We start from the raw sequence: 27,257 nt of genomic DNA, 5'->3' as shown, positions 1-27,257 counted from the left end.
CACTCCTGAGTCACATCTCGTGGGGAAGGGACATGCGCATCCCAGTCATTCCCTCAGGAAAGGCTGGGGGACAAACAGGGAAACGCTGACTGGAGCTGAATTGCATCAGACACTGCGGAGGATCCAACACCCCTCACTGTCCAGATCTCAGTTTAATGAGAGAAACACTTAAGCAAACAAATACGTGCTTAAAACTTCTGGGAATACAGTACAATTCCACTTTTTATTAAAATGTCACCTGAAAACTGACTGAATTTGGGTTCCTGGGTCATTAGATAACAGAAATGTACATCAAAATCTGCTGTTCCTCCAGCCTCACCGAGTGCTTCAGGGGCTCTTGGCTCTGAGGCGCTTTAAGAACAGATTTCAGTCTCCTTTTGGATTGAGGTTATACCTGATCCTCGGGGTTTCTGCACTGCCTCATGTTTTGCATTTCCCATCATGTTTTACATTTCCCAGCTTTGTAACTCTTGCAAACATCGTAGTCTTCTCCAATGCCAGCAGCTTATGGTTGAGTCTTAGGGTCCAGAACAGGAGGTTGTTTGCCATCCTCTGAATTCTTTGTAGGAGGAGTTCTTTGTTTTACCTTACAAAGGTGCAGGGACAGACCTTAAGCCAATGAATGATTTAGCAGTTGAGCTGTAACTGGGTTTTTGAATAATGCCAAGGAATTTTAAAGAAGTGCTTGCTAATGGCATGCAGGTACTCGTTAGTTAATTTACCAGAACGTTCTGTCCCAAGCTGGGCACCTGTACAGGTCCTGCACACATCTGGCTGCTTTGTGGGTTGTATCACCTATTTTAAGTGATTCCTACTACACAACAGAATCTTTTGCAGTTTTAAAGGGGCTTTTTCTGTGAGAGGTACAACAGCAAATCGTGCCTTGTGCAGTTGCTTCTGGAGTCCTGGAAAACAGGTCAGAAAACTGGTTTCAAGTGTTAGATTGGCATTTGAGCCCCAGCCCTGGTGCTGATTACAGTGCCCGAGCTGTGGGACCAGATGTGCTGCCCCTCGGGGATGTGTGTTTGCAGAGATGCCTCTCTCCCACGTATCTGCTTCATCCTGGCGATCACATTTCCCACTCCCAATTTCACTTAAGGAAATATTCTAGTAGTTTACCTTTAATTTGCATGGGTTTAAAATCCTTACTGTGTCACTCACCTGATAACTAAATTTATGCTTTTAAAGACTAATTCAGATAGGAGTCTTCGGGGTGGTAATTCTTAATAATGATCCTGAAATTTGGATTGTGGATCTTCTGTTGGCCCAAAATTCCAGTTCTTCAGTACTTTCCCAGTTGTTTCCCAGGGGAAGGGCCCCTCTCACTACCAGAAAAAGTGATGTTGTTTCTTCACAATGAGTAGCAGGTTCAAACCTACTTGGACAAATCCCAATATGCTGCTCTTACTAAAAAATGATATTTTGAGGGCAGAAGAAATAGCGATAAAGGTGTCACTGCCTGACCCAGCACTGAGCCTGTTACGTCTGTTACATTCGAATCTCTTCCCTTTCTATCTTGCCCCTTCTATCCGTCTGCTTGTTTGGTGCCAGTTTGTGTAACAAATCTGTAACAAACTGGTACTGAACATTGCTAAAAAGTCTCAAAAAATTAGAACAGGGCAGGCATAAGCTCTGAATTTATGTTGATACAGTGAATCATCGAATCATGAATCATAGAATATCCTTAAGTTGGAAGGGATCCACAAGGATCACCGAGTCCAATGCCTGGCCCTGCACAGGACACCCCAACAATCCCCTCCTGTGCATCCCTGAGAGCGTTGTTAAAACACTCCCTGAGTTCTGGCAGGGTCGGGACCGTGACCATTCCCGGGGAGCACCCCGTGTCTCCCGCAGCGCTGTCGCGGCCGGACGCGTTCCGCGTGTTCCAGGTCCGGCAGCGCAGAGCGGGGCCAGCGTGCGGGACGTGCGGGCGGCTCCCGGCGCTCCCATCCAGCGGGTCCATGTCCTGCGCATGGGAACACTTGGGCGTCACCGGGGCCGGGGCGCGGGGGTTCTCCTGGCGGGTTTACTGAGGATTAAGAAAACGTCAGCTGAATTCATTGGGGACCGAGCTGGAAGCCCTCGAAGCCGCCGCACACGGCAGCTGCTGCGGCAAGGGGAGAACGCCGCAGACATAATGCGTAGTACTGAAGCACCACAACACTGCGGGGTCGGGAATAATCCCCCCGGTGCTTCCGCTCTGACTCCCGACGGACTCATGCTCTGCTTTCCCGGTGTCCCAGCCCCGTCCTTCTCGCTCCGGGGCAGCCGCCGGTGCCTGCGGGGCTCCCCCCTCCCCGCGCTCCCCAGGCCCTGAGGGCCCCGCCGGCTCCCGCCGCCCTTCCCGCCTCCCCCCTCCCCCGTTGCCGCAGCAACCGCGCCGGCTCGCGCCCCGCCCGCTTCCGGCCGCGCTTCCCCTTCCCCCGGAAAGGAAGGGGCGCGCGGGGGAAGGGGAAGCGCGGGCGGGATTTCCGGCGTGCGGGGCGCGCGCGCGCGGCGGGGCGGGAGCGGCCGCGCGAGCCGGGGCTGCGGGGCGGCCACGCCACTTCCGCCTCCGCCGCCGCGTGAGGGGCCGGGACCGCTGGGAGCGGCACCGGGAGCACCGGGGATTCCGGGAGCGGCACCGGCGGCAGCGCCGGGAGCGGCCGAGCCGGGAGCGCGGCGGAGGAACCGCCGCCCAGCGCAGCCCCGCGCCGGCCGCCGCAGCCCCGAGCGGCTGCGCCCCAGCTCCATGAATGGAAATCGGCAGCGCAGGTGAGCGCGGGCCCGGCGGGGCCTGGCGGGGTCGGGAAACGGGCCCCCCGCCCCACCCCCGCCAACTCCCGGTGCCCGCCCCGGTGCCGCGGGGCAGCGGCCGGGCCGAGCCCGCCCCGTGGGGGATCGGGCGGGAGGAGCTGAGCCCCGCGGGCAGGGCCCCGGTACCGGGCAGAGCCGGGGCCGAGCCTCTCCGTGTCCGGCTTCCCGTGCCGGAGGTGGAGGAGGAATTGTCGGTATTTCATAACCGGTGTGCCCGGCTTGCGTAACCCGCGCCGTGCCGGTGCCCGAGGGACGGACCCGCAGAGCCCGGCGGGACCGGGCAGCGCTCCTTGGAGCAGCTCCTGCCGGGCACACGCCGGGCATTTGGCCCCTGTGTGTCCGCACGCTGAATTATAGGGCTGATTCTGGTGCCTTTGGGTGTGCTGCTTCACAATAATCGTTCCGAGGTGGTTGTTGCCCAGAGAAGCTCTGGCTGCCCCTGGATGCCTTGAAGTGCCCAAGGCCGGGTTGGACGGGGCTTGGAGCAGCCTGGGACAGTGGAAGGTGTCCCTGCCTGTGCCACGGGGTGGAATGAGATGGCCTTTAAGGTCTTTTCCAACCCAAATCGTTCTGTGGGTCTATGAAAATCCTCTCATTTTGGCCGTTTCATCCTTTTGCTGGGAAAGCATGTGCTCAGTATTTATCAACTTTGTGTTTTAAATGGATTTTGAGGGTTGGAGAAGGAAGTTCTGATGAAGTTTTTCAAGATAATTTATTCCAAGTCTGGCAGAACAGCAGAGGAGGGTTGAGGGTTGGGCAGTGTTTAATCAGCAGTTCCCTGGCTGTACCTCGATGGCAAAAGGAATGTCCAAAGTCATCTGCAGTTCCATGTCTGCCACTTGAATAGGTACCACAGGTGGTGAAAATACAAGACTGAGATAGAAGGTGTTAACACAAAACGTGCCTTCTCATCTCCATGTGAAGATCCTTTCCTAACATACTTGGAGATTTAAGGACAATAATGGATTTGGCTGGAAAAACTCCTTACCTCAGCTATTGCCTGGCTTGAGGTTGTGATGGTTGAAAATATTTTAAGATGCAGGATTTTAGCAATCTGTTGGAATCCATATGATGCTCTCTTAAACGGTGTTAAATAAACTCTAATTATAACCTGGTGCAATTGTAGTTGTCTCCTGATAAACGGATATGCAAGAGGAACCCATAAATGGTTAAATTTTCCTTTGAAGTGAATTTACCTGTTGTTAGGCTGCAGTATGTTGGGTTTTAGCAAAGCTGCTGCAGTGTTCTTCCCGTGTCTGCTCTGTGACGAGGGAAGTGCAGTGCTCATGTTCCAAGCGTTGGGGTGTTGAACAGGAGGACACAAACCATCCTTGGTGGAACAAATGAGGATCAAAGCTCTGTCATGAAAGGGAGAAGGACACTGAGATGTGCTTTGTTTTCTGTGCATGAGGGGAAAACATGGGATAAAATAAGCAGAGTGGGGAAGAAAGATTGGTGCGTGAGTATCCCTGGAGTAAAGTGGAAGCATGTGCCAGGACATCTTGGGTGAAGCAGTGCTGTAGGTGATGTCCAGTTTGTGTGAGAGGCTTAGGCTGAGGAACCTGGGAAGTACTATGGCTCTCTTGGTCCATGGAATTTAAACATCACTGGAAGTGGGAGCAGGATGTGAAGGTGGCTGCTCGGGGCATGGGTTGTGGTGAAACCAAACTGTGGAACAGCAGTAGAATGTTCAGTTGGGAAAGTGAAGGAAAAGCTGCTCTCAGCACAGATCGAATCCAGTGTCAGGCATTGCACTTCCACCAGGAGAGTGTTCAGTAAACTTCCAAAAGGCAGGGAGGTTCAACCAACCAACAGGGGATGTTCTGTGGTGTAACCAAGTCGGATCAGTGCTGATTGTCTTCATTTCCATGTCCTACATTGTTCTTTCAAAACTCACAGCTTTTTGTGTTAAAAGTGCTAAATTGTGTTGGACTGTTTTCTTTTTAATTTCAGTTTTTAATGAAGCAATGCAGGCATCCTTAACGTTCTGTTTATTTTCCATACAAACTTTGGGCAGAGAAAATCCCCAGAAGTGGCTTTTTTCTCTCTGAGTTCAGAGTAGTGATTTGGGAGGCCCATTAAAAGTCCTGTTTTTGTGGGTGTGGTAGAGCAGGGAAGGGGGGTGATTCATAGTTGCCTTCAAAAGTTATTCTGCTCTGAGATACAGTGGCAGATTTCCACTGGAGTTGCTGTGGGAGTTGTTTGACTCAGAGTATGAACTTTACAAATTGTTTCATCCTCAGAGGTGAAGGTATCAAAGAGTATTTCGAGAGCTAATTTTTACCTTCCTGAGTTTGGTCTGTGGAAATACCTTCCAGGGGAAAAGTCTTGCAGGGTTTGTGTGGGCTGGCACATTCTCTTCTCCCAGAGCAATTGGGTATTAACTTCACTATGTGCATATAAGCTGCTTTTTTGGGCTTAAAGCTTTTTGTATTTAGATTTTTTTTTAAAGGTTCAGGAGCATTGATTGTCTTCTAAATTCTTCCAAAAACACTTCACTGTGTTTCTGTAAGTCCATTAGGCCAGAATGAGTTACCACACCAGTATTTGCTTGTGCAGTTGGCAGTCACTGAGCATGACATCAAAATGTTGGCTTTTGATGTGTTTGAATACAACTTAGCATCTGAAACTTCGAAAAAACCAAACCCTAAATTGAAAGGAGGAATGTTTAGAAAACATGGATTGCATTACTCATAAATAATGTAATGCCACCCAGTGAGGCCAAGTGACAGAAATGAGGCAATTCATGATTTCTGGCAGAAGGAGCTCGATCATTGAAGCTGGCATTTGAATCAAATCTCCCCTATGTATTTTTTTAATCCAGAATTCAGTTATTTTTTTGCTAGTGATGAGATTTTCTTAGAGCTCCACAGGCTGGGCCTCTGAGTAGAGGCCAGAGGCCCTGTGAAAGGGAATCTTTTCATTTTCCCCTTCATGGAGAGCTCTTCCCGGTGCAGCTGGAGGCCAAGACCTGTTCCACAAATCTGCCTCATCTTCCTGAGCCAGAGTAAGTTGTATTTACCTGCTCAGGCCTTGATGGTGTGTTTTGGGCTGTTCCAGCACCCATCCAGTTGGATTTAGAACTGCTGTATAAACAAAAATAAAACTTCTAAATTATCTCTGTTAATAGAGTTTGGCTTTATAATGCTGAAGCCACAATGGGAAAGAAGATAATTTTTTTGAAAGCTTGGTGGGGATGGCCCTTTCTGTAAGGAAATCTGCATTTCCTATTAGCATCCTGCTGGAGATCACGATTTTGCTTCATTCTGTAAAAACGTCGTGTGTGCCAGAAGCTGCAGTTTTTTGTACAATGGTGTGTTGGAAGCATTTGCAGGTTTCTGAGCTCCTGCTCGCTGTGTTCAGGCTTTATTCCGACAGGGCTTCTCTGGTTGCTAGGTAGGTGCAGCCAGCATTTGGATGCAGGCCAGACGTGTCCGTGTGCTGGCTGGGCTGCCGAGGAATCGCCGTCCCTTTCGGCTGTTTAAGCTTGATTGGAACATCGGCACTTCCACGGAAGAAAAGATTCTCACTTAGAGCTCGTTGAAACCATTAGAGGGATTTCCACAGTGGAACTGGGGGAGCTTTAAGGTCCCTCCCAAGTCAGATCATTCCATGATCTTGAGACGTGCTCCCTAGCTGCACAAAGACCTCCCAAGAATCTGTCTGAGGCACCAGTTTTAGTTCCTGTTTGTGTGTTCATTGTTTTCTGTTATAAATCCGTTGAGTTTTAGTGCTGGGGACTTCACCGAGCTGGTTTTATGAATTGAGCTCTGCTCCAGCACACTGAACAGACTTGGTTTGGGGGTTTTTCTTAGATTTTTAGGAACATCCTAGGCATATATCTGAAGGGAGCCTACAGGGAAGATGGAGAGGAACTATTTACAAGGCCTGGAGTTACAGGACACAGGGAATGGCTTCCCACTGCCCCAGAGGGCAGGATTAGATGGTATATTGGGGAAAAAAATCTTCCCTATGAGGGTGGTGAGGCCCTGGCACAGGGTGGCCAGAGCAGCTGTGGTTGCCCCTGGATCCCTGGAAGTGTCCAAGGCCAGCTTGGACAGAGCTTGGAGGAGTCTGGGATAGTGGAAGGTGTCCCTGCCCATGGCAGGGGGTGGAATGAGATGATCTTTAAGGTGCCTTCCAACTCAAACCGTTCCATAATTCTATGGTATGTACATACCTGGTGCTGTAATGGCAGAGTGTAATGGTTTCTTTGACACAGAGAAGTTTCTCCTCTAAAACTTGTGGGCAGCTGAGCAGTGCAGAGCTCCCTGGAAGCATCGAGGGGCTGCTCCATCCCCTGCAGAGGAGGCCTCACGGTGCTGCTGCTCTGAGAAAGGTTTTTGAGCCTTGACCCACTTTGTTTTTGCAATGGTTAAAGGACTTGAAGGAAAGGATCTGCCACTCGGGCATCCTGTACTCTGTAGAATAATAGTACTTTGAATATTTTTGGTTTGTGTGTTTATTTCCATGGGCTTGACACAGGACTTAGGCATGAGATTGGGTGAGTCACTGATAGATCAGCGGTGGAACCATCCCCAGAGTGTCACTGGTTATTTGTGTTTTATTGGTGTTTGAGTCACAGCTTTGAAGCCCCTGACACAAGACTTCCATAACAGAATCTGGCAAGTCAGTGTCTCTTGAAAGTAGGGTCTTCTGAGTGGGTGCTCATGTATTTGGGCACTAATGGCATACTCACGTTTTTAAGTTCATTTGTCCAAGGGAGTGGATGATTCACACAATAATAGCAAAATAGCTGAATTTTTAAAAATTATACCTGAACTGTAGTGTAGACCTGCACTTCTGATTCGTTTATTGGTCACTTAATTCCTGTTTGCCAAAATCTGTGTTCTAACTTCTTCCAGGGTGAGCTGGGTAAGCAGGACACAAGGCTGACCAAAGAACCTTTTTAATGTTATCTTTATTTCAGCAGTTTTGTTAGTCTTTCCTACCGATAGGAACTAAATATAAACTATGGTGTGTATGTCTTCAGAATATTAAAATGAGCTGTTGACTTGTTTATGCCACTCAAATGTTTGGTAGTAACTTCTTTTTGCTTAGGCTTATATTCTGCAAATATAGCTGGAGTAAATTGTAGAGCTGCTTTTACTCATGTGAGAGTATTAAAATGAAGGAAAAGTTGAAGAGAGCAGATGCTTGGAACAAGTTTTGCATAAGCAGAGTCTGTGAGCGGGTTTTAAATGATGCTTCTTGGTTTCTGTTTTGTTTTATCTTGTGGCTCCAAGCCAGCCCCACTCAGAATTTTTCAGTAGTTTTCTGGGTAGAGCCAGACAAATGCTACAGAGGAACTTGGCTTTGATGTTCACCTGTTCTCAGGACACGATTTCCTTCAAGATAATACAGGGGTTTTTACAGAAATTATGGAGATTAATCAAAAGACAAATAAAAAAACATTTTTCCCATCACTTGACATTTTAACTCTGCTATGAAAATGAGTGGGCTGGAATTGCTGCCTGCGTCACTGAGTAGGAGGAGAGGGGAGAACTTTGCACTACCTCGTTCAAATGCTCTGTAAATCAGGACATTTGTACCAAGAGTAAGTTCTTAAAACTCAGGCTACCAAGCATTTTGGGTTTGTTGTTGTTTCTTAAGTGGGAAGAGGTATTTTTAAGTGGAAATACCAGTAGAAATTCTGGGAAATGGGCTGTGTTTACTACTGTGTTGGTTTGTAAGGCATGAGTAATGCAGATCTTGAGTGGAGGGTTCTCACCTAAGTAATGCAAAGCAAATTAAATAGATGAGAATGGACCAAATCTGGGAAGGTATTTTAGCTGCTTTTCAAAATACCCATCTCAGTGCAGATTTTGATGTTTCTCTGAGCAGTTCTGGGTATTCTTCTCTAGCCCACAAGTAATCAGGAGTTTTACAATCCCGTGTCTTAATCTGAGTCTTTACTATTCTGGCAAATTGGCTTTATGGGGGCAGTTAGATGGGAGGTAATGGTCTTACTCTTCATCCATTTTCAGCCAGCAAAGTTCAAGAATAATCTGTCTTCCAAGACTAAGCTGATATTGGCACTGAAATGAAGAGTTTATCTCAAATCCTGTTCATCAGTCCAGAGCTACCTCTGTATTTTTGTACTCTGCAGCCCCTTGGTTATTACCAGGGTGTTCAGAAAAGACTTGAAAAACTTTCTACGATATTTTTGGGGTGGTTTTTGTTTAAGGGTTTTTTGGTTTTGTTTTGGATTTTTGGTTGGGGTTTTTTTAGGAAATCTCCTACACAAAAGCTCCTGATTTTATTCATGCTGATCTCTGAAGCTCATGAGTAAGAGAACAGTCTAGATGTAGGTGGAGGCTTAAGGATTAAAAATGGGCAAGCATTTGTTTGGAATTGCATGGGCAGCATCCTGTTGGAGACAGCTGATTTCCTTTCCTCGAGTGTGCTGGCTCTGGTGCCCGCCTGGTTGTCCTGAGAGTTGGTTCAGGGAATTGTCTGTGGTGCTTATCTCCTAATCTGTGGGATTTTTCCTTCACAGGACCCGTGGGGGCACAGCCCCTGCTCATGGTGCCCAGACGTCCCGGCTATGGCACCATGGGCAAACCCATTAAACTGCTGGCCAACTGCTTCCAAGTTGAAATCCCAAAGATTGATGTCTACCTCTATGAGGTGGATATCAAACCAGATAAGTGTCCTCGGAGGGTGAACAGGTGAGAAGATACCTTTGTCTTGTAAATTGTACCGATGGGCATGTTGAGTGACATCAAGAGCTGTGAAAGGGAGAATTTCTTTCCTTTTCCCCACGTCCCAGCTGGGAGGTGAAAGTGCTGCTGCTCATTCAGCTTCAAGAGGAAGTCAATATTTATTATCTTCCTGAAGTACTTTGGGTTAATATTGCCTGACCAGGACATGGTGTCTGGAAGCTGCTGCTGTGTGGGACGGCTGCTTTGCACGTGCTGAAGGAAAGCGTTTCCATTCTGTAGGATAAGGGAACTGTGGTGTGTCAAGTGAGACGCAGTTGTGCCACTGAAATGCCAAGACTGCCCAAAGAATTCAGATCCCAACAGCCTGTTACAGTTGGAGGTGTTCCAAAAGTCTCTTTCTAACTACTACTCACATCAAGAAGCATTTTTGTATAAGCTGAAAATTTCATGATGGTTTTTCAAGTATAATTTCAGTGCTTGTGTCGGGTTAATCTTTATTGCCATCAATTTATAATAAAGCAAGGGAGATGAATCTGTAATTGTGTGCAAATTGGATAAGGCTTTTACATGATTTTGTAAAAACTCAGGTTATTAAGGACTTAACAGACAAGTCTTTTTTGTTAGGGCATTTCATGTTTATAACAAGTGTAGGCAGAATTCAAAACTCTCATCAACTGAGGAGCAGATAAACATTACTGCAGACAGTACTGGCAGAGCTTCCAGTTGGGGGTTTGTGCTGTTTTTCACAATACCACTTTGTGGGTTTTTTCCAAGGTAACAGTGTCCTTGTTTTCCATAATAAAGATAATGCAAAGGCCTTGGTAATTTCTAGGAGTTTATGAAATTATTTCAGTACCAGCATTTCCCAGTATTTGAGCATTTGCATTGATTCTGGTTTTATTCTGTAGTGTTTATTTATTTAGTTGAAGTATGTGAAGCACCTTTTGGAGGAATAGCAGTGGGTGTTTATAATTCACTCAAGTATTGTTTATTGCAACTACTTCAGCAAAACAGTGGGGAGTGGGAGCCAGCTCAGGTCTGATCCTTCTTCAGAAACATCTTCAATGTAAATATCCCCCTTTCCAGGGACGTGGTGGACTCTATGGTGCAGCATTTTAAAGTGACAATATTTGGGGACCGTAGACCAGTTTATGATGGGAAAAGAAGCCTCTATACAGCCAATCCACTTCCTGTGGCCACTACTGGGGTAAGATAACTGAGAACACATTATGTTGGTAGCAGCTTCATAGGAGAGGAAAAAACCCAACTTTAAATATTGCTGATTTCAGAAAAGCTGGAAGTATCTGTACTGAAACGGAGTCCTTCTGGTATATTTCCTGCAAATTCCAGTGTATGTAAATGTTCATGTAATAGTTGCATTCAGAACTTCCTGTAGAATTTAGTAGCTGCTTTCTACAGGTAAATCTATTAAAACATTTCATTTTATAAACTGTAATACATGGTTTTATGATGAATAAAGAAACAAACCAAAATTTTTCTAGAATGCATTGCTTTCTGATTTGAGGTGATAAAAAGTTATATGATCCTCTGCTGCTTGGTCAGGGCCCAGTTCTCTTCGTTTTGTGCATTTGGTAATGTACTTTCATCAAATGTGCTGTGTCTTCAGTATCAGAGTTTTTGAGTCTCTGACCCAGTTATGGGAAGGAGTGGAATCTCAAGGCTACCAGACTCCAGGTTAAACAGCTGCTTTTTATTTCTGTCTTTTCTCCCCTGCCCAGGTGGATTTGGATGTGACACTACCCGGAGAAGGTGGAAAAGATCGTCCCTTCAAAGTGTCAATAAAGTTTGTTTCTCGGGTGAGCTGGCACTTGCTGCATGAAGTTTTGACAGGAAGAACCTTGCCTGAGCCTCTGGAACTAGACAAACCTATCAGCACTAACCCTGTTCATGCTGTCGATGTGGTGCTACGACACCTCCCCTCCATGAAGTAGGTTCACTGTCTTCCTGCAGTCTGTCTTTACCTGAAGTATCCCCACTGGGAGACCTTCATCCCCATTTCTTCACAGGTGAAAAGAGAAACTGCTCATTCCCCTCTGCAGCTCAGCTGGTGAGCTGAATGGGGAGCTTGTAGCCAGTCTTGTGCAAGTGTTTCTGTAGGCAGAGCAGGTGATGTGTGTGTTGGAAAAGATCAAGAAACAGCAGACATTTATAATAGGCCTTAATTGAAATGCTGAGAGGTTCCAGTGGGCTGTAGCACTGCTGTCCTGGTTCTGCTCAGCTTGAGCCAAGTGATGGCAGTCCCTGTGAAAAGCACGAGTCTCTTTAATCCATCAATACACTGTCACCAGTGCATGCTTCTCATGTCTGAAATACATGGCTGGGACCAGATACCTGTCCTAACAAAGTCTCATATTTATTATTTTATCTCAGAACCCTGAAATTTAGAGGAGGCCAATTTCACTTGATTTGGTTAATGAGAGTTACTTTTGAAGTTTGCTGGCTTTAGGCAGCAGGATGGCTTTGCTCTGATGGGTTTCACTGGGTGTAACTTACTCCTAAAAAAAGTGGCCTGTGGTTTTGTGGAAGCCAGTGTTCCCCAGCTTCCCTGGATCCGAAGATGTTAACCTCTGTACTAATGCCTGTGCATTACAAGACAGGAGGTGTGGAGGCTCAGGAGCAGCTGTTTTCTACCTGTGAGAGAAACATTATTTCCTCTAGTTCTTTGTTTTCCCCCATAGTTTTTGCTTCTCTCAATATATCTTATATTCAAAAGTTCCTTATGAAATAGGAAAAATAGTATTTGAGGGTCAGGCCAGTATAGACAAGGCAGTTGTACAGACTCTTCTCTGATGGAGATTCCACTTTCTTGAAGCAGAAGATCAGGAAGAGTAAGTTAACTTAGTTCTTGATTTGTTGTAAAAACTGAAAGTGGTTTGTGCATTGCTAAAAATAGTAAATGTTTTGTCTAAATTTAAAAGCACTGCAATAGGAACAGAAGCATTCAGAGTATTTTGTTTAAACTTGCTTCTTGGCACAGATTGCTGGTGCACAAAATTAAAAAAAATAATAATGCTGTGTGTTATTGTAGTGGTTATCAAACTATGCTAAACCATGACATTCATAATCTTTGTTACATGAATTTTGTGTTTGGAAAGCAAGAACATAAATATGTGGCCACCTTTTTTACCAGGTACACCCCTGTGGGCCGCTCCTTCTTCTCAGCTCCAGAAGGCTATGACCACCCCCTGGGAGGGGGCAGGGAGGTCTGGTTTGGGTTCCATCAGTCAGTCCGTCCTGCCATGTGGAAAATGATGCTCAACATCGATGGTAAGTGGAGATTCGGGGCTGAGATTCAGACCAGACGTGTACGACAAAGGCTACCTAGAAATTCTAGTCCTTTTTCTTTGCATTTGTCATCATGTCAATGTTTGAGCAGATATTGAGCTACCATATAAAAGCCAATATCCCTGCATAAGAAGGAATTGCACAGGGCTTGTTTTCCTACTTAACTTCAGTGTTGGTACATCCCCAGTGACAGAGGCAGGGGCTCTGTGCAGCTGTACACAGTGAGTGGTGCTCAGTTCCAAGAAAACTCTGTAAAACATACCCCAAACACTTCCCTGAATAGGGCTGATTGGGATGGGCTTTCTTATGCAAAAGCATGAGCTCTGCAGCACTGTACTGAGTCCCAGATGAATGGATCTGGGATCGACTGGTGCCTGTGTCAGACTCCTGTGTCCTTTGAGCACTCGACTATTTAGTTACTGAACACTCATTCAAAAGTGTCAGTGGTGGAGGTGCAGGTGCTGCCTGAGGTTTTCTCTAATTCACATTCAGTTCTCACTGTCTTTGAAATGCTTTACAAACCCAAGGTAAATTGTCTTGCTCTACACTGAGCACTCCAAGTCAGGTTGTGTTTAGCATCTGTCTTGGAGCATAATAAAATATTGCGGATGTTGAGCTGTCTTGCTGAAAATTTGCAAGTCCACGTGTTCTGGTTTACGTAAATTGTGGGTGATTCTCGTGTGATTGAAGTCACATGGTTTATTCTTGTAAAACAGCAGCTGTGGCTTGAAAAACGAGAGTTAACAATCTTAACCTGTCCCAGAAAGAACCAGTGCTGGTATCTATATGCAAGGTACTGAGAGAGCTGCAGTTCAGGTAGGAGAAGAGGATGAATTTACATCAATTGATGATGTACTGTGCTGTTACTTTGTGAGGCAAATTTTTCTTACCAGCATTAGCAAGTGTAGTAGTAACTCTTGGAGTAGAAATTTTTCAGTCCTTCCTGTGAATGAGAAATTTTAAGCCCTTTGTAAGTTGGTGGTTCGTGGAGTTGTTGCTCTGTTTCCTGATTGGAGGCTGTGAAATTGCCTTCAGATCCCATCACTGGAGGTTTTTCAGTTGTTGGGTGAGATTCTCCTTGAAAGTGTTGCTGTGGGAGACAACCCACACACTGCCAGGGTGGGGAGTGTGAGGATTTGGGGTCACTCAGAAAGCCAGAGCAATGTCAGGCATCCGGAGGTGTTGGCTGATGCATCTTGTGAGGTTGTGGGCTGCTCAAGTGACACATGGCTGAGGAATGTTGGGTTGTATGAGCACAGGTGTGTGGCGGGTTTGGTACGTGAGATACAGAAAACTGATAAATGCTTGTTGAGTATTTCTTTTCTGTTGTTGCCATTCAAAGTTTTAAACGTGGAACAGTTCATGTCTGAGCTCTGTCTAGTCCCACCTCACCTTTCCTGCCAAAGGTGTTGTTTCATTTGCTTATAATTTTGTCAAGAAGATGATTTATGACCTTCCTTCCATGGAATAAGTCAGCTGTCCTGTTTAAAACCAGTATATTGTCACTTAAAGTGATTGTGTCGTTAGCATGTGGGGAGGGTAGGAGATTTGAATAGATCAAGGGCTGCACTCCCCACTACACCAACACAATTTGTGCGTAGTCAAAATAGTGCTCATGTCTACACTAGATATTGTTTCAGTAATTGAGCAGATTGTGTAATTGAAAAAATTATATTGCATGTTGAATAATGTTAGCTTTTAATGTTCAAAAGTCTGCAGTAGAGAGGTATTAATCCTGTGTCTGCAGCTCCATACAGAGGTGAAAGAGAATTGCAGCTCTCTAGAAATAAATGTTCTCTGGGGAAAAACCTCTTCAAACCCCTGAAATTCCAAGTAGTAGCAGGATGACTGTATTGGATACAGATGTGTCACTGTGGACCTTCTGCTGGCTTTTTGGTATTTTACTCTCGCAGAGCTTGCTGTTCTGTTTCTAAATGTGCTTGAGGTTTACGTGGAATCCTAAGAAACAATGATGTGAGCTCACAGCGCTTCACAACACCTTGACTGGGGTTTTTTACACTTAATAATTTGCTCTTTGTAGTTTCTGCCACTGCCTTCTACAAAGCACAACCTGTAATTCAGTTCATGTGTGAAGTCCTTGACATTCATAATATTGATGAACAACCAAGACCTCTGACTGATTCTCATCGGGTAAAATTCACCAAAGAGATAAAGGGTGAGTAGAAATGGGTCTGTTTTGTCCTAGGTAACTCAATTAAGTTAATTCTAAGGGAATTGTTTTAACTGGAAGCCTGGTTAACATGCATCAGAAGGGCCTGGAACTGCCAAGAGAATTTTAGTATCCATGTGTGTAGCTCTAATCCTGAGAGAAACAATGCGGCTCTGCGGAAATGGGAGCTGAAAAACATTCCCAGTGGCTTAGAGGGAAAGAGGGAGCACGTTGTTCATTGCCTGGGCAGAGGTAAGTGGCTGGTGCCAACCTCTCCTATCCCAGGGTCCCTGAGGCCACCTGGCATTGTGTGTGGGCTCCTGCTGTTTAAATGCTGTGGCAAAGTGAACACTGATTTCAAGGCTAACACTGATTCTTTGGAAGAGTGTTGTTACAGTGAATTCTAATAACTGATTGCCTTGTGGAAAAACAAGTACCACTTGCAGCTGAAGGCCAAATTCCATTCCAAAGGAATTGCATAAGCTGCTGGTTTGAGTGGTTTCACTCCATATATGCTACTTGGGTTTGTATTTTCCCATATCCTCCATTCCTGTGTAATTTGCAGAGAGAAAAGCCTTGAAGGAGCTCAGCTCTTAAACACTCGATGCAAGATTAGACACTAGTGAAATACTGGGCAGCTAAAAAGTAAATTTGAACTATAGGCATAAAGGGAACAGTCATGACTGAAAAAAGACTTACAGGAGTTATTTTGTGCTAGTCCTAGCATGTCCCCTTTTACATCTGCCTGTCTTCATTCTGTAGGGCAGGTAACTGGAGACTGAGAAACTGCCTCTGCTTGATCTCAGGTGCCTCAGAGGCTCTGTTACCAGAGCCAGAAAATACTGAAAGTTACCCCTTTGCTGCTGTAGGGTCTGGGAGCTCCAGCCAGGATGTTACCCTGTACAGCAAAACAAGCCCTGCATTAGAGCTGGCTGTGTGTGAGCAGCACTGGGGGAGGGCACTGCCTTGGTAGTGTCACAGCAGAGTAATGACAGAGCAGAGAATGAGTTCCAGATATCTCTGTGTTCATCAGCCCTTGTCTGTGGTCACAGTGCCCCATAGTTCTCTATTTTCTCTTAATGCCATGTCAGGGCAGTGGTGGTTTATTTTTGACTGTGCCATCCTCTGAGTTCTTCATGCAATTAGTGTTGTCAGGGAGCAAGGCGGTACAGTCAGTGCTTCTTTGTGGTGTCTGTGTCCCCAGTAAACGAAACAGTCTGGTGTCTGGTACCTGGGGACCTGATTTTGGGTGGGTGTTCAGTCAGTGGTCCCCAATCCACACGAGCCTCGACAAGATGAGCCATCCAGTTGGTCTCTCAAAGGCCTTTACTACTGGACTTCACTAATACTAGACTTTACTACTGTAGGTGAATCCTTTGAGTACCCAGGCTCTGTTTTTAGCTGCCTTCTGTCCTGTGGAGCTGGGGAAAGACAGCAGTGTATGAATGCTGTGCAGCCCTTGTGTGATAAGCTCAGTGCTCCCAGCAGATGTTGAGGCTGCTCTGTGTGAACAGCACAGTGTGTGCACAGTCACAGCAACAGCCCCCAGAGCCTCTCGGAGCTGCCACTGTCATGATTATCGTGGGCAGAGATAAGTCTGGAGAGGCTCTGGTGTGTAGGCTGTGTGCTTTGAGACGAGATGCTCAAAATGCAAAGTTAAACTTGGTCAGTGAAATTAAAGAAAATTACAGGCTGAATGTGGACACAAAGCTGGGGGGAAAGTAGAAACGTTTGTTTTTTGTCTTTTAAATTTCAATTACATTGGAACTGATAGTTTGGAGAGATGTACAAGATTAAGGATGAGAGCAAGAGGATATGGTGAAAACAGCTCTCCAAGTTCAGTCAATGCTGTTTAAATGAAACTGCTACAGAAAATTCAAAAGACACTGAACGTTAAATATTCTAAAATGTTCTAAATATCTTTCTGAGGATAGTAATCAGGATTAGTCAGAACTCAAATTATAATGAAAGTAAAAATGTTTCGAGAATAATAATTTCTTATATTTGTGCTATTTGATGCTGACCCCAAAGCGGTTATGCTCATTTGAAACCTTGTGTCTCCTGTGTACATTTTTGTGTAGTTATGGCATCAGTTTTTTTGATGCTTTTATGCAGGTCTAAAGGTAGAAGTGACTCACTGTGGGACAATGAGAAGGAAGTACCGTGTCTGTAATGTAACGAGACGGCCTGCAAGTCATCAAACGTAAGAGGCTTTTTGTCAGAGCATGAAATGTGTGATAGTTTCACACTGAGTAACAGGACCATTAATTTTGGGATGATGGTATTTGACAACTAATATTTTACTAAAATGTCTGTCTTTTCAGCTTTCCTTTACAACTAGAAAATGGCCAGACTGTGGAGAGGACAGTAGCACAGTATTTCAGAGAGAAATACAACCTCCAGCTGAAATACCCTCACCTTCCTTGTCTGCAAGTGGGACAGGAACAAAAACACACCTACCTGCCTTTAGAAGTAAGAGCCTTACTCTAATAGATCAGCTGGGTTTGGGTGGGTTCTATCAGTTTGCAAAACATTAAGAATCGATGCTCTTTGCAATACAAGTGTGTTTACAGGTTTACATGTTCATCACTCTTGAATTTCCCTAAAGACTGTCTGCAACCCAAAGGGCTTTAAAGTTTAGAACTATGAGAAAGAACAGGCAGTTGCTTAAACGTGCTGGGGTTGTGGTTTATAGTGACAGCATAGTATTGTGTGTGTACAGTGTGGTGCAATCTGAGTGCTTCTGGTGTGAGTTAATACTCCTGGTTTCCCCTGCAGGTGTGTAACATCGTGGCTGGCCAGAGGTGCATCAAGAAGCTGACAGACAATCAGACATCGACCATGATAAAAGCAACAGCCAGGTCTGCCCCAGACAGGCAGGAGGAGATCAGCAGACTGGTGAGTGCCTCACTCCCAGCTCAGTGGGACACTGCTCAGAGTGACATTGGGCTGGATTACATCCATGCAAAACTTCCTAGTCTTTTCATTCCTCCTCATCCTTTAACTTAACAGATTTCAACTACTTTTTTTTAATAGGATTTATTTAAAATGGCCTGCAATGATAGCTTGAGTCTAGTACAGGCTCTTGCATTCTCATCTCTACGCTTAATTTACTGTGAGGAAACAAAATGGTTTTGGATGAACAAACTGAAAATGAGCACTTGAGTAATGAAGGGAGCAGAAACCATCTCATCCAATATATCTCATGGCAGTAATTGTTTTCACTGGGGATGGGTTGATAGTATTGAGCAATTAAATCTGAGCCTTTTTCAATGAAATTGCTGTAACAACGCTTCTGCAATGTTCCTGTTAGCCTGTTGTTTGTTATATGGGTTATAATCAGATACTTCTGTAACATGGAAAAATCTCTCCTAGGTGAGAAGCGCAAATTATGATGCAGATCCATTTGTCCAAGAGTTCCAGTTCAAAGTGCGGGATGAGATGGCCCACGTGACGGGGCGTGTGCTCCCAGCCCCCATGCTGCAGTATGGAGGACGGGTGAGGCTTTCCTTTTCCTCTGCTTTCCGTTTTGAGGAGAGATTTCATGTACACCTTGACTCTTCAGGGATCAGACTTTGTATAATAAACTCTTTTGTTATCCTGAAACTGTAAATAGCACTAGCTGCTTCTTTTTCAGTCACTTGAGTGTCTGTTGCTTTTGTTTCCCCAGAATCGAACCGTGGCAACACCAAGCCACGGTGTGTGGGACATGCGAGGGAAGCAGTTCCACACTGGGGTGGAGATCAAGATGTGGGCCATAGCTTGCTTTGCAACACAGAGACAGTGCAGAGAAGAAATTCTGAAGTAAGGCATGTCGTGGTTCAGGCTTTGGACTGTTCTCTTAATGGAGTGAAACATGAATTTAGGATTACAATGAGCATTTTACCTGAGTTTAATGTGAGATGTTAGGGAGAGAATCCAGGCTGGTTTGCTTCTGTGCTGGAAGCTACAGTCAAAACACTGTACCGGGTACGCTGTGGGGTGTTTGTCCTGTGACATCACTGTATATAGTCCCTTCTGGCATCTTGAACAAAGTATTGAAGGTGTCTAGACTATTTTTTAGCCCATGTGGTGTTTCACAGCTTTACAGCCTGCACATAATAAAAGTTTTTTAAATGCTGCTTTAGAAGCTATTTGGAATCATCCTCCTTTGATGGTTCTGTCCCTTTGTGCTTTGGTTATTGTGTACTGTTGCTACTACAAAAATCAAAAAATCTCCTCATCTTCAGGGGTTTCACAGACCAGCTACGCAAGATCTCCAAGGATGCTGGGATGCCAATCCAGGGCCAGCCCTGCTTCTGCAAGTACGCCCAGGGTGCAGACAGCGTGGAGCCCATGTTCCGACACCTCAAGAACACCTATTCAGGGCTTCAGCTCATCATTGTCATCCTGCCAGGGAAGACACCTGTGTATGGTAAGGGCACACCTCTGTCTTTACCTGCTCGGTCAGGTATCATTCAGAGAAATCTGTTGCCTGGAATATGTTAAAAATTACTCAGAACCATCCTTTAGGCATTAGAAACCACTGTTTGTGTCTGAAGATAACTTGGAAGCAGGTCCGAGTATGCAGATAAGTTAGAAGTTACTGCAGAGTGTGTACACTGAAATATTGTGACTTATCCAAGGTCAAAATGCAGCATTAACAGCAAATGGACTCAAGTTGTCTCCTTGTTGTCCCCTTTGCTTCCCAGCGGAGGTGAAGCGTGTGGGAGATACACTGTTGGGAATGGCCACACAGTGTGTTCAGGTCAAGAACGTCATTAAAACATCTCCACAGACCCTCTCAAATCTGTGCCTGAAGATTAATGTTAAACTAGGAGGAATCAACAACATCCTTGTACCTCATCAACGGTAAGACTCTGGAGACTGCATTGGGTTTTCTTTTAACAGATGTGGTTACGTTTGCTACTTAGCACCCAAAATTTAAACGTGGCCAAGTTTTAAGTTAAAATATTCTGATACTAGTATGGGATGTTTGAGGTAGAATTAAGTTCCTTCCAGCACAGGCTCAGAGTGGTGGTTGGACTGTGCATTAGATCTTCAGCCAAGGTTCTTGTCAAATGTTTGATCAGTATCAAAGCTGAAATATGGGACAGTGGTGTGGGGAAGAATATTTTAGAGGCAGCGTGTAAGACCATCCTGCAGCTCAAGTCCTGGAGAACAGTATAATGTGTATGCTGGTGCTGTAGCTCAGTGGTGCTCGGGGGATCCCCAGGCTCACATCGGGGCTCCGAAGCCCCCAGCTGTGCCATTCCACTGGAGCCCCGGGGCTGCTCCCCACCAGAATCACGCCCCAGTTCTGGCAGTGTGTTTGCAGCGTGTTTTGGACTCTGCTGGGGAGGGCTCCAAGTTCAGCTCTTGTGCACAAAGATCCCATTGTTGAGCCTTGGCCTGGGTACCTGATAAGGCTGAGACGGAAACAACCCCCACGGTGAGCGATGACCTTGTGGCAGCTCTTCAGCTATGAGTGTGACTTAGCACTTTTTTCTTTTTGAAGACCTTCTGTGTTCCAGCAGCCAGTGATCTTTTTGGGAGCTGATGTCACTCACCCTCCAGCTGGAGATGGAAAGAAGCCTTCCATTGCTGCTGTAAGTTTTATTAAATTTACATGGGGTTTTTTTCATCTTGGGTAAATGTTAGAATAGTAAATGCAACTCATGGACTATGTCTGTATCAAGTATCTTTTGGGGCTTATGCCTGTTCTTTGTACACATTCCAAACGATATTAAAAATCATGTATTTAAAAGAAAAAAAACTGCTTGATACTTCAGACTGGTTTCTTAGCTCTTTAATTTTTAAATGAAGGTAAAATGGCATTGTTAAATAATATATTTCTGCAGAAATATTCTCCAGGAAATAACACAGCTTGGTGATGTTAGCCAATAACACTTTTTTGTCTTTTTAAAGGAGAAAAGTGTAATTAAAGGCCTGGTTTGGCAGAAATGTTTTTGATATTTCTTATGTTTGTGTTGATATTTCTTATGTTTGTGTTGGTACAGTCCAGGAACACAAAGTGGTCATTGGAGGCTTGGTCAGTCCTCTCCTACTTCTTTCCCTTGGTATTTTAGTTGTCATTGATTGCAGTTATGGAAAGTGTGTCTTTGTTTAAAGTAACTAAGGGAAGCTGAGGTTTTTCTCTGTGTAAGAGGTGAGAAAACATCACAGAAAAATGTCTATCTGGATTATAAAACTGTGCCTTAGTGAGAAGCCAAATTCTGCAGGTGCATTTCAGGATGCTTTTCAGGGGGCAAAAGGTGTTAAACCTGTACCAAGTACGAGTTCCTGTTGAAAGTGTTACTCTGGTTGTTGTTTAGCACAAGCATCTTGTACCTGCCGCTCTTGGCTTTTTTGCTTTTAATTGTTTTGGTATAGATTTGAGCTTGAAGCCTTCCCTGCTGCACTCTCCCCCCCAGGTTGTAGGCAGCATGGATGCTCATCCCAGCCGGTACTGTGCCACGGTGAGGGTCCAGCGGCCCCGGCAGGAGATCATCCAGGACCTGGCCTCCATGGTCAGGGAGCTGCTCATCCAGTTCTACAAATCAACACGGTTCAAGCCCACTCGTATCATCTTCTACAGGGACGGGGTCTCTGAGGGACAGTTCCGACAGGTTGGTTCAGTTGTGGGTTTCTTGAAAGATTCTGTTACTCCATAATAGCTCCAGGTCTTGTTTAGTACTGTTTGAATTGCTTACATTTACACAAAATAATTGAGACTTTTAAGGAGAGAATTTCTTGATCTTGTTGGGTAACGAGAGTTGCAGCTGCTTTCCTGTCTGGGAAGAGAAGTCTTCAAATTTGGGAAACCACATATCTCTAAGTACTTTCTAAGATTATGAGTTGCATGCCAAAGTTGTGCCTACTGTTAACTGAACCAAGTTAGTAGGTGTTGAACACAATGGAAGGAAAACCTAAACTCCTCTGTTCTTATGCTTGTAGGTTTTGTATTATGAGCTGCTGGCCATTAGAGAAGCCTGCATTAGTTTGGAGAAGGATTACCAGCCTGGAATAACCTACATTGTGGTGCAGAAGCGACATCATACACGGCTGTTCTGTGCTGACAGAACAGAAAGGGTAATCACTGCCCTCTGAGGAGCCTTTTGGGAAAGCTTCATGTCGATCTTTTAGGCTGCTGGAGAAAATATTAGCGTGGGCTTCTCCCATCTGGTTGTCTGTGCATGCAGGGAAGTGTTGATTTGATAAAATGGTGCCCCAAATTGAAAAATCATTGGCCTGAAGTATGTTAAAAACCCCCACAACATCACATTGGAGCTAAAGTCCATGTGACTACTCAGGACCAATCTCCAGCAGTTGTAATAGAAGAAAGTACAAAATGGTGGAACCTTTTTTCTGAGTCCAAACCAAACGGGAGCTGGCAGCTCTAAATACAAATGTCTGTGCAGCTCTTCAGTCTGAGCTGGAAAGTTCTGATGTGCTGGAGGTGCAGTGTTGTGTAAGGTGCTGGAGAGCCTTCCAGTGTCCTTGTCAAACCTCCAAGGCTGATGTAGTGGCACATTCCAAACAGTCCTGTGGCACTTCGTGTGCCGAAACCTTGCCAGTGGTGAATAGAAACTTGTATTTTTCATTACAGTTGAGCTGTATAAACAGCTGAGGCCACACTTAACAAACCTCTTCTCTAGGTTGGACGAAGTGGCAATATTCCAGCTGGGACAACTGTAGATACTGACATTACACACCCCTACGAGTTTGATTTTTACCTCTGTAGCCATGCTGGAATACAGGTACGGTTGCTTTGTGTAAGTAAATGTGAATTTAGAACATGGTTTTTTTCTCCTTTTTGTGACACCTGTTTACAAATAGTTATTTAGGCAGGAAATGTTCTTTTAGCTCAGTTTTATCTGAGGTAAAACATTATTGTGGGACCTAGAGTATGATTTGCTTAAGAGGTGGTCTCTGCTGCACCTTTGAACTTGCACTGATGGTAAGTGATGCTTTTTAAAGTTTATATTAAAGAGTTCGCTTTATTTTGTAACATTGTTATTTCTGAAAAAAAAATCTTTCTACTTGTGTCAGGCTATTGCTTAAAATGTAAAGAAAAATTTGCTCTTCAAATTTTTATCATGTGAGTCTGACCACATTGTCATCAGTTTTGTTTAGGTTGGCTGGGCATGACTTGTCCAGTTTTGAATCATTTCAGTGGGTTTTTTGTCAACCTTTACACTGTGTCTGAGCAAGCTGGGTTTTGGCCCCTTGGAAAAAAAATTGTATTGAAGCAGAAATGCTGGGTGTAGCTGCAGCTCATTGTGTTTAATATAACAAAGCATAAAGAACCTCAACTAAACGAATTCTTTGGATGTATTTGTTTTAAAAAGAGAGACTTGTAGCTTGGCTAAAGCACAACTATTTACCCAATTCAGATGCACTGTAAGATTTAACTTCAGTTTCTAGTGTTCATACTTGCAGTTAGAGTGCTCAGGAACTGGAGGGATGTAAAAGCACCAGTTATTTCTCTGGGAAATGTGTCTCTGAGTTTATCTGAAGGTAGGTAAAAGGTGCTGTAATCATGGTTTAGTCATGTTGGGAGCAGATGTTGATCACTGAGGGTTATGTAGAAGTGGTTTTTTTCCTAGCAAGAATATTTAGAGCAATATAATCATGTATATATTAGACTTATTCATCTTAAAATACATTTAGACCTGACATAAAACTGAACTTGTTTGGCTGCTGTTACATAGAAGTTCACACTAGATAGCCTGGCCCTTTCTGAACATCAAAACCTGACTTGTTGATGGAAACCCAGAGAATTGACCCTCCATGCCCATCTCTGCAGGGAACCAGCCGTCCCTCCCACTACCACGTCCTGTGGGATGACAACTGCTTCACAGCAGACGAGCTGCAGCTGCTGACGTACCAGCTGTGCCATACGTACGTGCGCTGCACCCGCTCCGTCTCCATCCCCGCGCCCGCCTACTACGCTCACCTGGTGGCATTCAGAGCACGCTACCACCTCGTGGACAAGGAACACGACAGGTAAATCACAGGGTGTGCTCAGGGTTTAGTCTCCACTGCTCTCCTTCACTGTCAGGCCTAAAGCCATCTGACTACGGGTGATTCCTGCCGGTCTTGCACTTAGTTTTTGTTACCTCTAGGACTGATGTTAAGATCATCACTCCTGGAAGCTGCTGTTCTACATCAGACCAGAGTGGGTTGGTGGATTCTACTGAATAACACTCAGATTAAAAGAATTCAGTTTACTGAAGAATTTTGTTATGACTTTGATGTGGTCTGAGGGAATCAAGCCACAGATTTAATTTTTTTGCTTTAGGATCAGAGTAGTCATGAATGAACCAAATGTTAAGTGCTTCCACTTATCTAACTCTGTACGTCAGAAATATTTTATAACCTTCAAGCCATCAATGTATTTATAACAGGCTTATTTTTAGATGAACAAGCTGAGCAGCCATAGAAGAGATTTGTCAAAAGCCTCAAGGTTGCTGGGTGAATACAAGAGTTGATATTACTCAGTGTCCAGTTCTGTCACTGGTGCTGTGTTGGTAAAAGGTCTTGAAAATCAGTCCTATGGCTAGCAGCTGGGGGGGCTCAGACTGGAGAAAAGGAGACTCAGGTGGAACCTTAACCTTCTCACTCTCTACAACTCCCTGACAGGAGGGGGCAGCCAGGGGAGGTTGGGCTCTGCTTCCAGGGAACAAGGGACAGGTCAAGGGGAAACGGCCTCAAGCTGTGCCGGGGCAGGGTCAGGTTGGACATCAGGAGGAATTTCTCCATGGAAAGGGTGGTCAAGCCTTGGAAGGGGCTGCCCAGGGAGGTGGTGGAGTCCCCATACTTGCAGGTGTTCAAGGAACAACTGGACATGGCACTCAGTGCTCTGGGCTGGGAGATGAGGTTGGGATCGGTCACAGGTTGGACTCAATCTTAGAGGTCATTTCCAACCTCAGTGATTCTGTGATTCTGTCGAAGAGATGCGAAAGCAGCTTTTTGATCCGAATTAATACAATTTACAGCCCTGCCTGTCTCTCCCTCGTTCCCTGCAGTGCTGAAGGGAGCCACGTGTCAGGACAGAGCAACGGGCGAGACCCGCAGGCCCTGGCGAAGGCTGTACAGATTCACCAAGACACCTTACGCACGATGTACTTCGCTTAAGTCAATGACCCGGGAGACACTCACGGAGAGGAGAACTGAGAACTTAAGCCACATACAATGTATGTTTCCAGGGGGTTGGTTTAAGGGCTGTGCCTCCCATCGTGCTGGAGCTGACGCTGTGCAGGGGCGAGAGGCTCACCCTTAAATTGACACGAGGAAGATTGTTTACTTCATCCAGGAACACAGCACTATTATGCAATATGAAACCAGCCAACTGCTTTTTTGGGGCGGGCTCCTGTGGGAAGCACCGCCATCATTTTTTTTTAATTATTATTTCTCGTAGTTTAACCCTCTTCTGCCTTTACCTCAAGTTGCTCGGCAGCACAACTATTGTTGCAAAAAAAAAAAATAGTAATAATAAACTAAAATCTATTGTGTAATTTAAAACAAAAAACAAACCACCTTTTAGGAACAATCACAGTGATTGTTTGGAGGAGGGAAGTGTGCAAAAAAAGAAAATAATTAAGTTTTTAACCCCCGTGCATTGAGGAATCTTTCTCTCAGTATTGCCATCGAGCATTCGAATGTGAACATATCCAAGTGCATTGGAATGTACAGCACTAGCTAGGAAACAGTGAGGGGGGGAAGATGTTTCGCACACTAATCCAATAATTTGAACCTAATTTAGCCAACGGCTGCCTTTGTGTCTTTTCTCACAGCTTTGGAGTTCTCAGCTCCAAGAGTTCCCTTTCAAAAGCAATCCAAGAAGCTCGTGGTTCATGTGCAGGCAGTAGTGACCCAACTCTTCTTGCTCCCTGGGGGAATTTACTAAAGCTGCTGTTTTACCTAGTCCAAAAGTTTCAATTTTTTCCTATCTGGCATGTCAAATCTGTTGAAGCTTCACGTGAGATCCGATGTCCCAGGTTTTCTGGGATGACATACAGTAACCACCAGAACTGAAACTTTAGAGCTAAGGTCTTTTTGGAAAAAAAAGAAACCTGCTACTTTACTTGCTGCCTCTCACACCTTAATGTGATTCATATGTATGTGTGTTTGAAGTTTAGCTTCCTTTTGTTTCTTTTGTATTTATTAGAGTAATAATAATGCTTTAATTTAATTATTACAGAACATATGGTCAACATCAACTTTTATTTTTTAGAAATGTAATCATGTTTATTTTTTAAAAAAACTGACAACTTGTTTTGCTATCTTTTAGTGCAATAAGCATTCTAAAGAAAAACTGTGTCCATTGAGCTGTACTGAAGCAGTGTCTGTACCACGGACCGTGGGAGAATGGACACCTCCAGGATTTTAAAAGGACAAAGTAAAAGCCTTAATTTTGAAAGGAAAGTTTTATAGTCAGAAGGAATCTTGAATTTTCCTTTTTTAAATCAAAAAAAAAAATACAAAAATGCTTCTAGACTTCTGCAAGCTTTACTTGTCACTGCAGTCTTTTGATTTAACAAAGGAATTGGCCTTATTTTTGGCTTTGAAATGTGGAGCATATTTGAATTAAATGGAAAGGGTTTTGTATTAAGATCTCAGTTTTTACATGCTTAGTTAAACCTATTTGACATCAGTAAAATGTCTGGAATTAATAAAAGTTTTTAGGCTTTTTTCCTCTTTGATAGTGACTTTCCTTTTAAAATTAAGTTATTGGTAACTTCATTTCACTTTGCAAATAAAGAGGGCTGGGATAGTTCTAACATGTTAAATCACTGAAATGTGAAACAAACCAATGGGACTCTTTCATTCCACTTAAAACCAATGTTTAAGATGTCAGAGACGAGCGTTTATTCAACAAGGGGACTGGGGAGTTTTGCACTTTGTAAACTCGTGAACTGCATTTTTGACTGTTTTTATTTGCACTGGTTCATAGTATATTTACTGCAGCTGTTTGTATGGGCATTGCTGTGATCCCAGCCCTCCCGACCTCCACCTGCTCTCACATGAAAACCTGGTTGGTCTAAGTAGCTTCTCTCCTCGTTCTCACCAAATCCGCTGTTTGCCAATATACTGTATTTTGAGCCTAAAATCTGAGCCCATTTTGCTTCACCAGGCATGAACCCTCTTTTTTCTGCCAGGAAACCAAGTACTGTATTTTGTGCATTTGTATATTGTATGGAAATGTCCGTAGTGCTGTTTGCAACACTGTCTGCAAGAGCTTTACTAACAGCTGGTGTAGATACCTATCTTATCTCTCAAAATCAAGGACAATAATGTAAAGAGACTAACTTGGCAAAGCTAAAATTGCACTGGAA

General features: G+C 44.6%; 1 protein-coding gene across 2 annotated transcripts; it reads left to right on the top strand.

The window, feature by feature from the left end:
* Positions 1 to 2,516: 2,516 nt before the first annotated feature.
* On the top strand, positions 2,517 to 27,031 carry LOC138121985 (protein argonaute-3). Of its 2 annotated transcripts, XM_069036027.1 has the most exons (19): positions 2,517 to 2,754; positions 9,296 to 9,467; positions 10,548 to 10,668; positions 11,201 to 11,409; positions 12,613 to 12,749; positions 14,809 to 14,943; positions 17,053 to 17,140; positions 17,262 to 17,409; positions 17,716 to 17,835; positions 18,313 to 18,435; positions 18,608 to 18,741; positions 19,167 to 19,351; positions 19,629 to 19,788; positions 20,435 to 20,525; positions 21,351 to 21,545; positions 21,874 to 22,008; positions 22,575 to 22,676; positions 23,726 to 23,925; positions 24,948 to 27,031. In XM_069036027.1, the coding sequence occupies exons 1-19, from the start codon at positions 2,736 to 2,738 to the stop codon at positions 25,054 to 25,056; spliced, it is 2,583 nt and encodes an 860-aa protein (XP_068892128.1). In that variant the 5' UTR covers positions 2,517 to 2,735; the 3' UTR covers positions 25,057 to 27,031. The 2 variants fall into 2 exon arrangements, with proteins under 2 accessions (XP_068892128.1, XP_068892129.1); XM_069036028.1 differs by lacking the exons at positions 2,517 to 2,754; positions 9,296 to 9,467; positions 10,548 to 10,668; positions 11,201 to 11,409; positions 12,613 to 12,749 and adding an exon at positions 13,516 to 13,583.
* Positions 27,032 to 27,257: the final 226 nt, after the last annotated feature.

Source organism: Aphelocoma coerulescens, chromosome 23 (genome assembly GCF_041296385.1).
Source record: "Aphelocoma coerulescens isolate FSJ_1873_10779 chromosome 23, UR_Acoe_1.0, whole genome shotgun sequence".
Classification (NCBI taxonomy): domain Eukaryota; kingdom Metazoa; phylum Chordata; class Aves; order Passeriformes; family Corvidae; genus Aphelocoma; species Aphelocoma coerulescens.
This window is presented reverse-complemented; position numbering and strand designations above follow the sequence as displayed.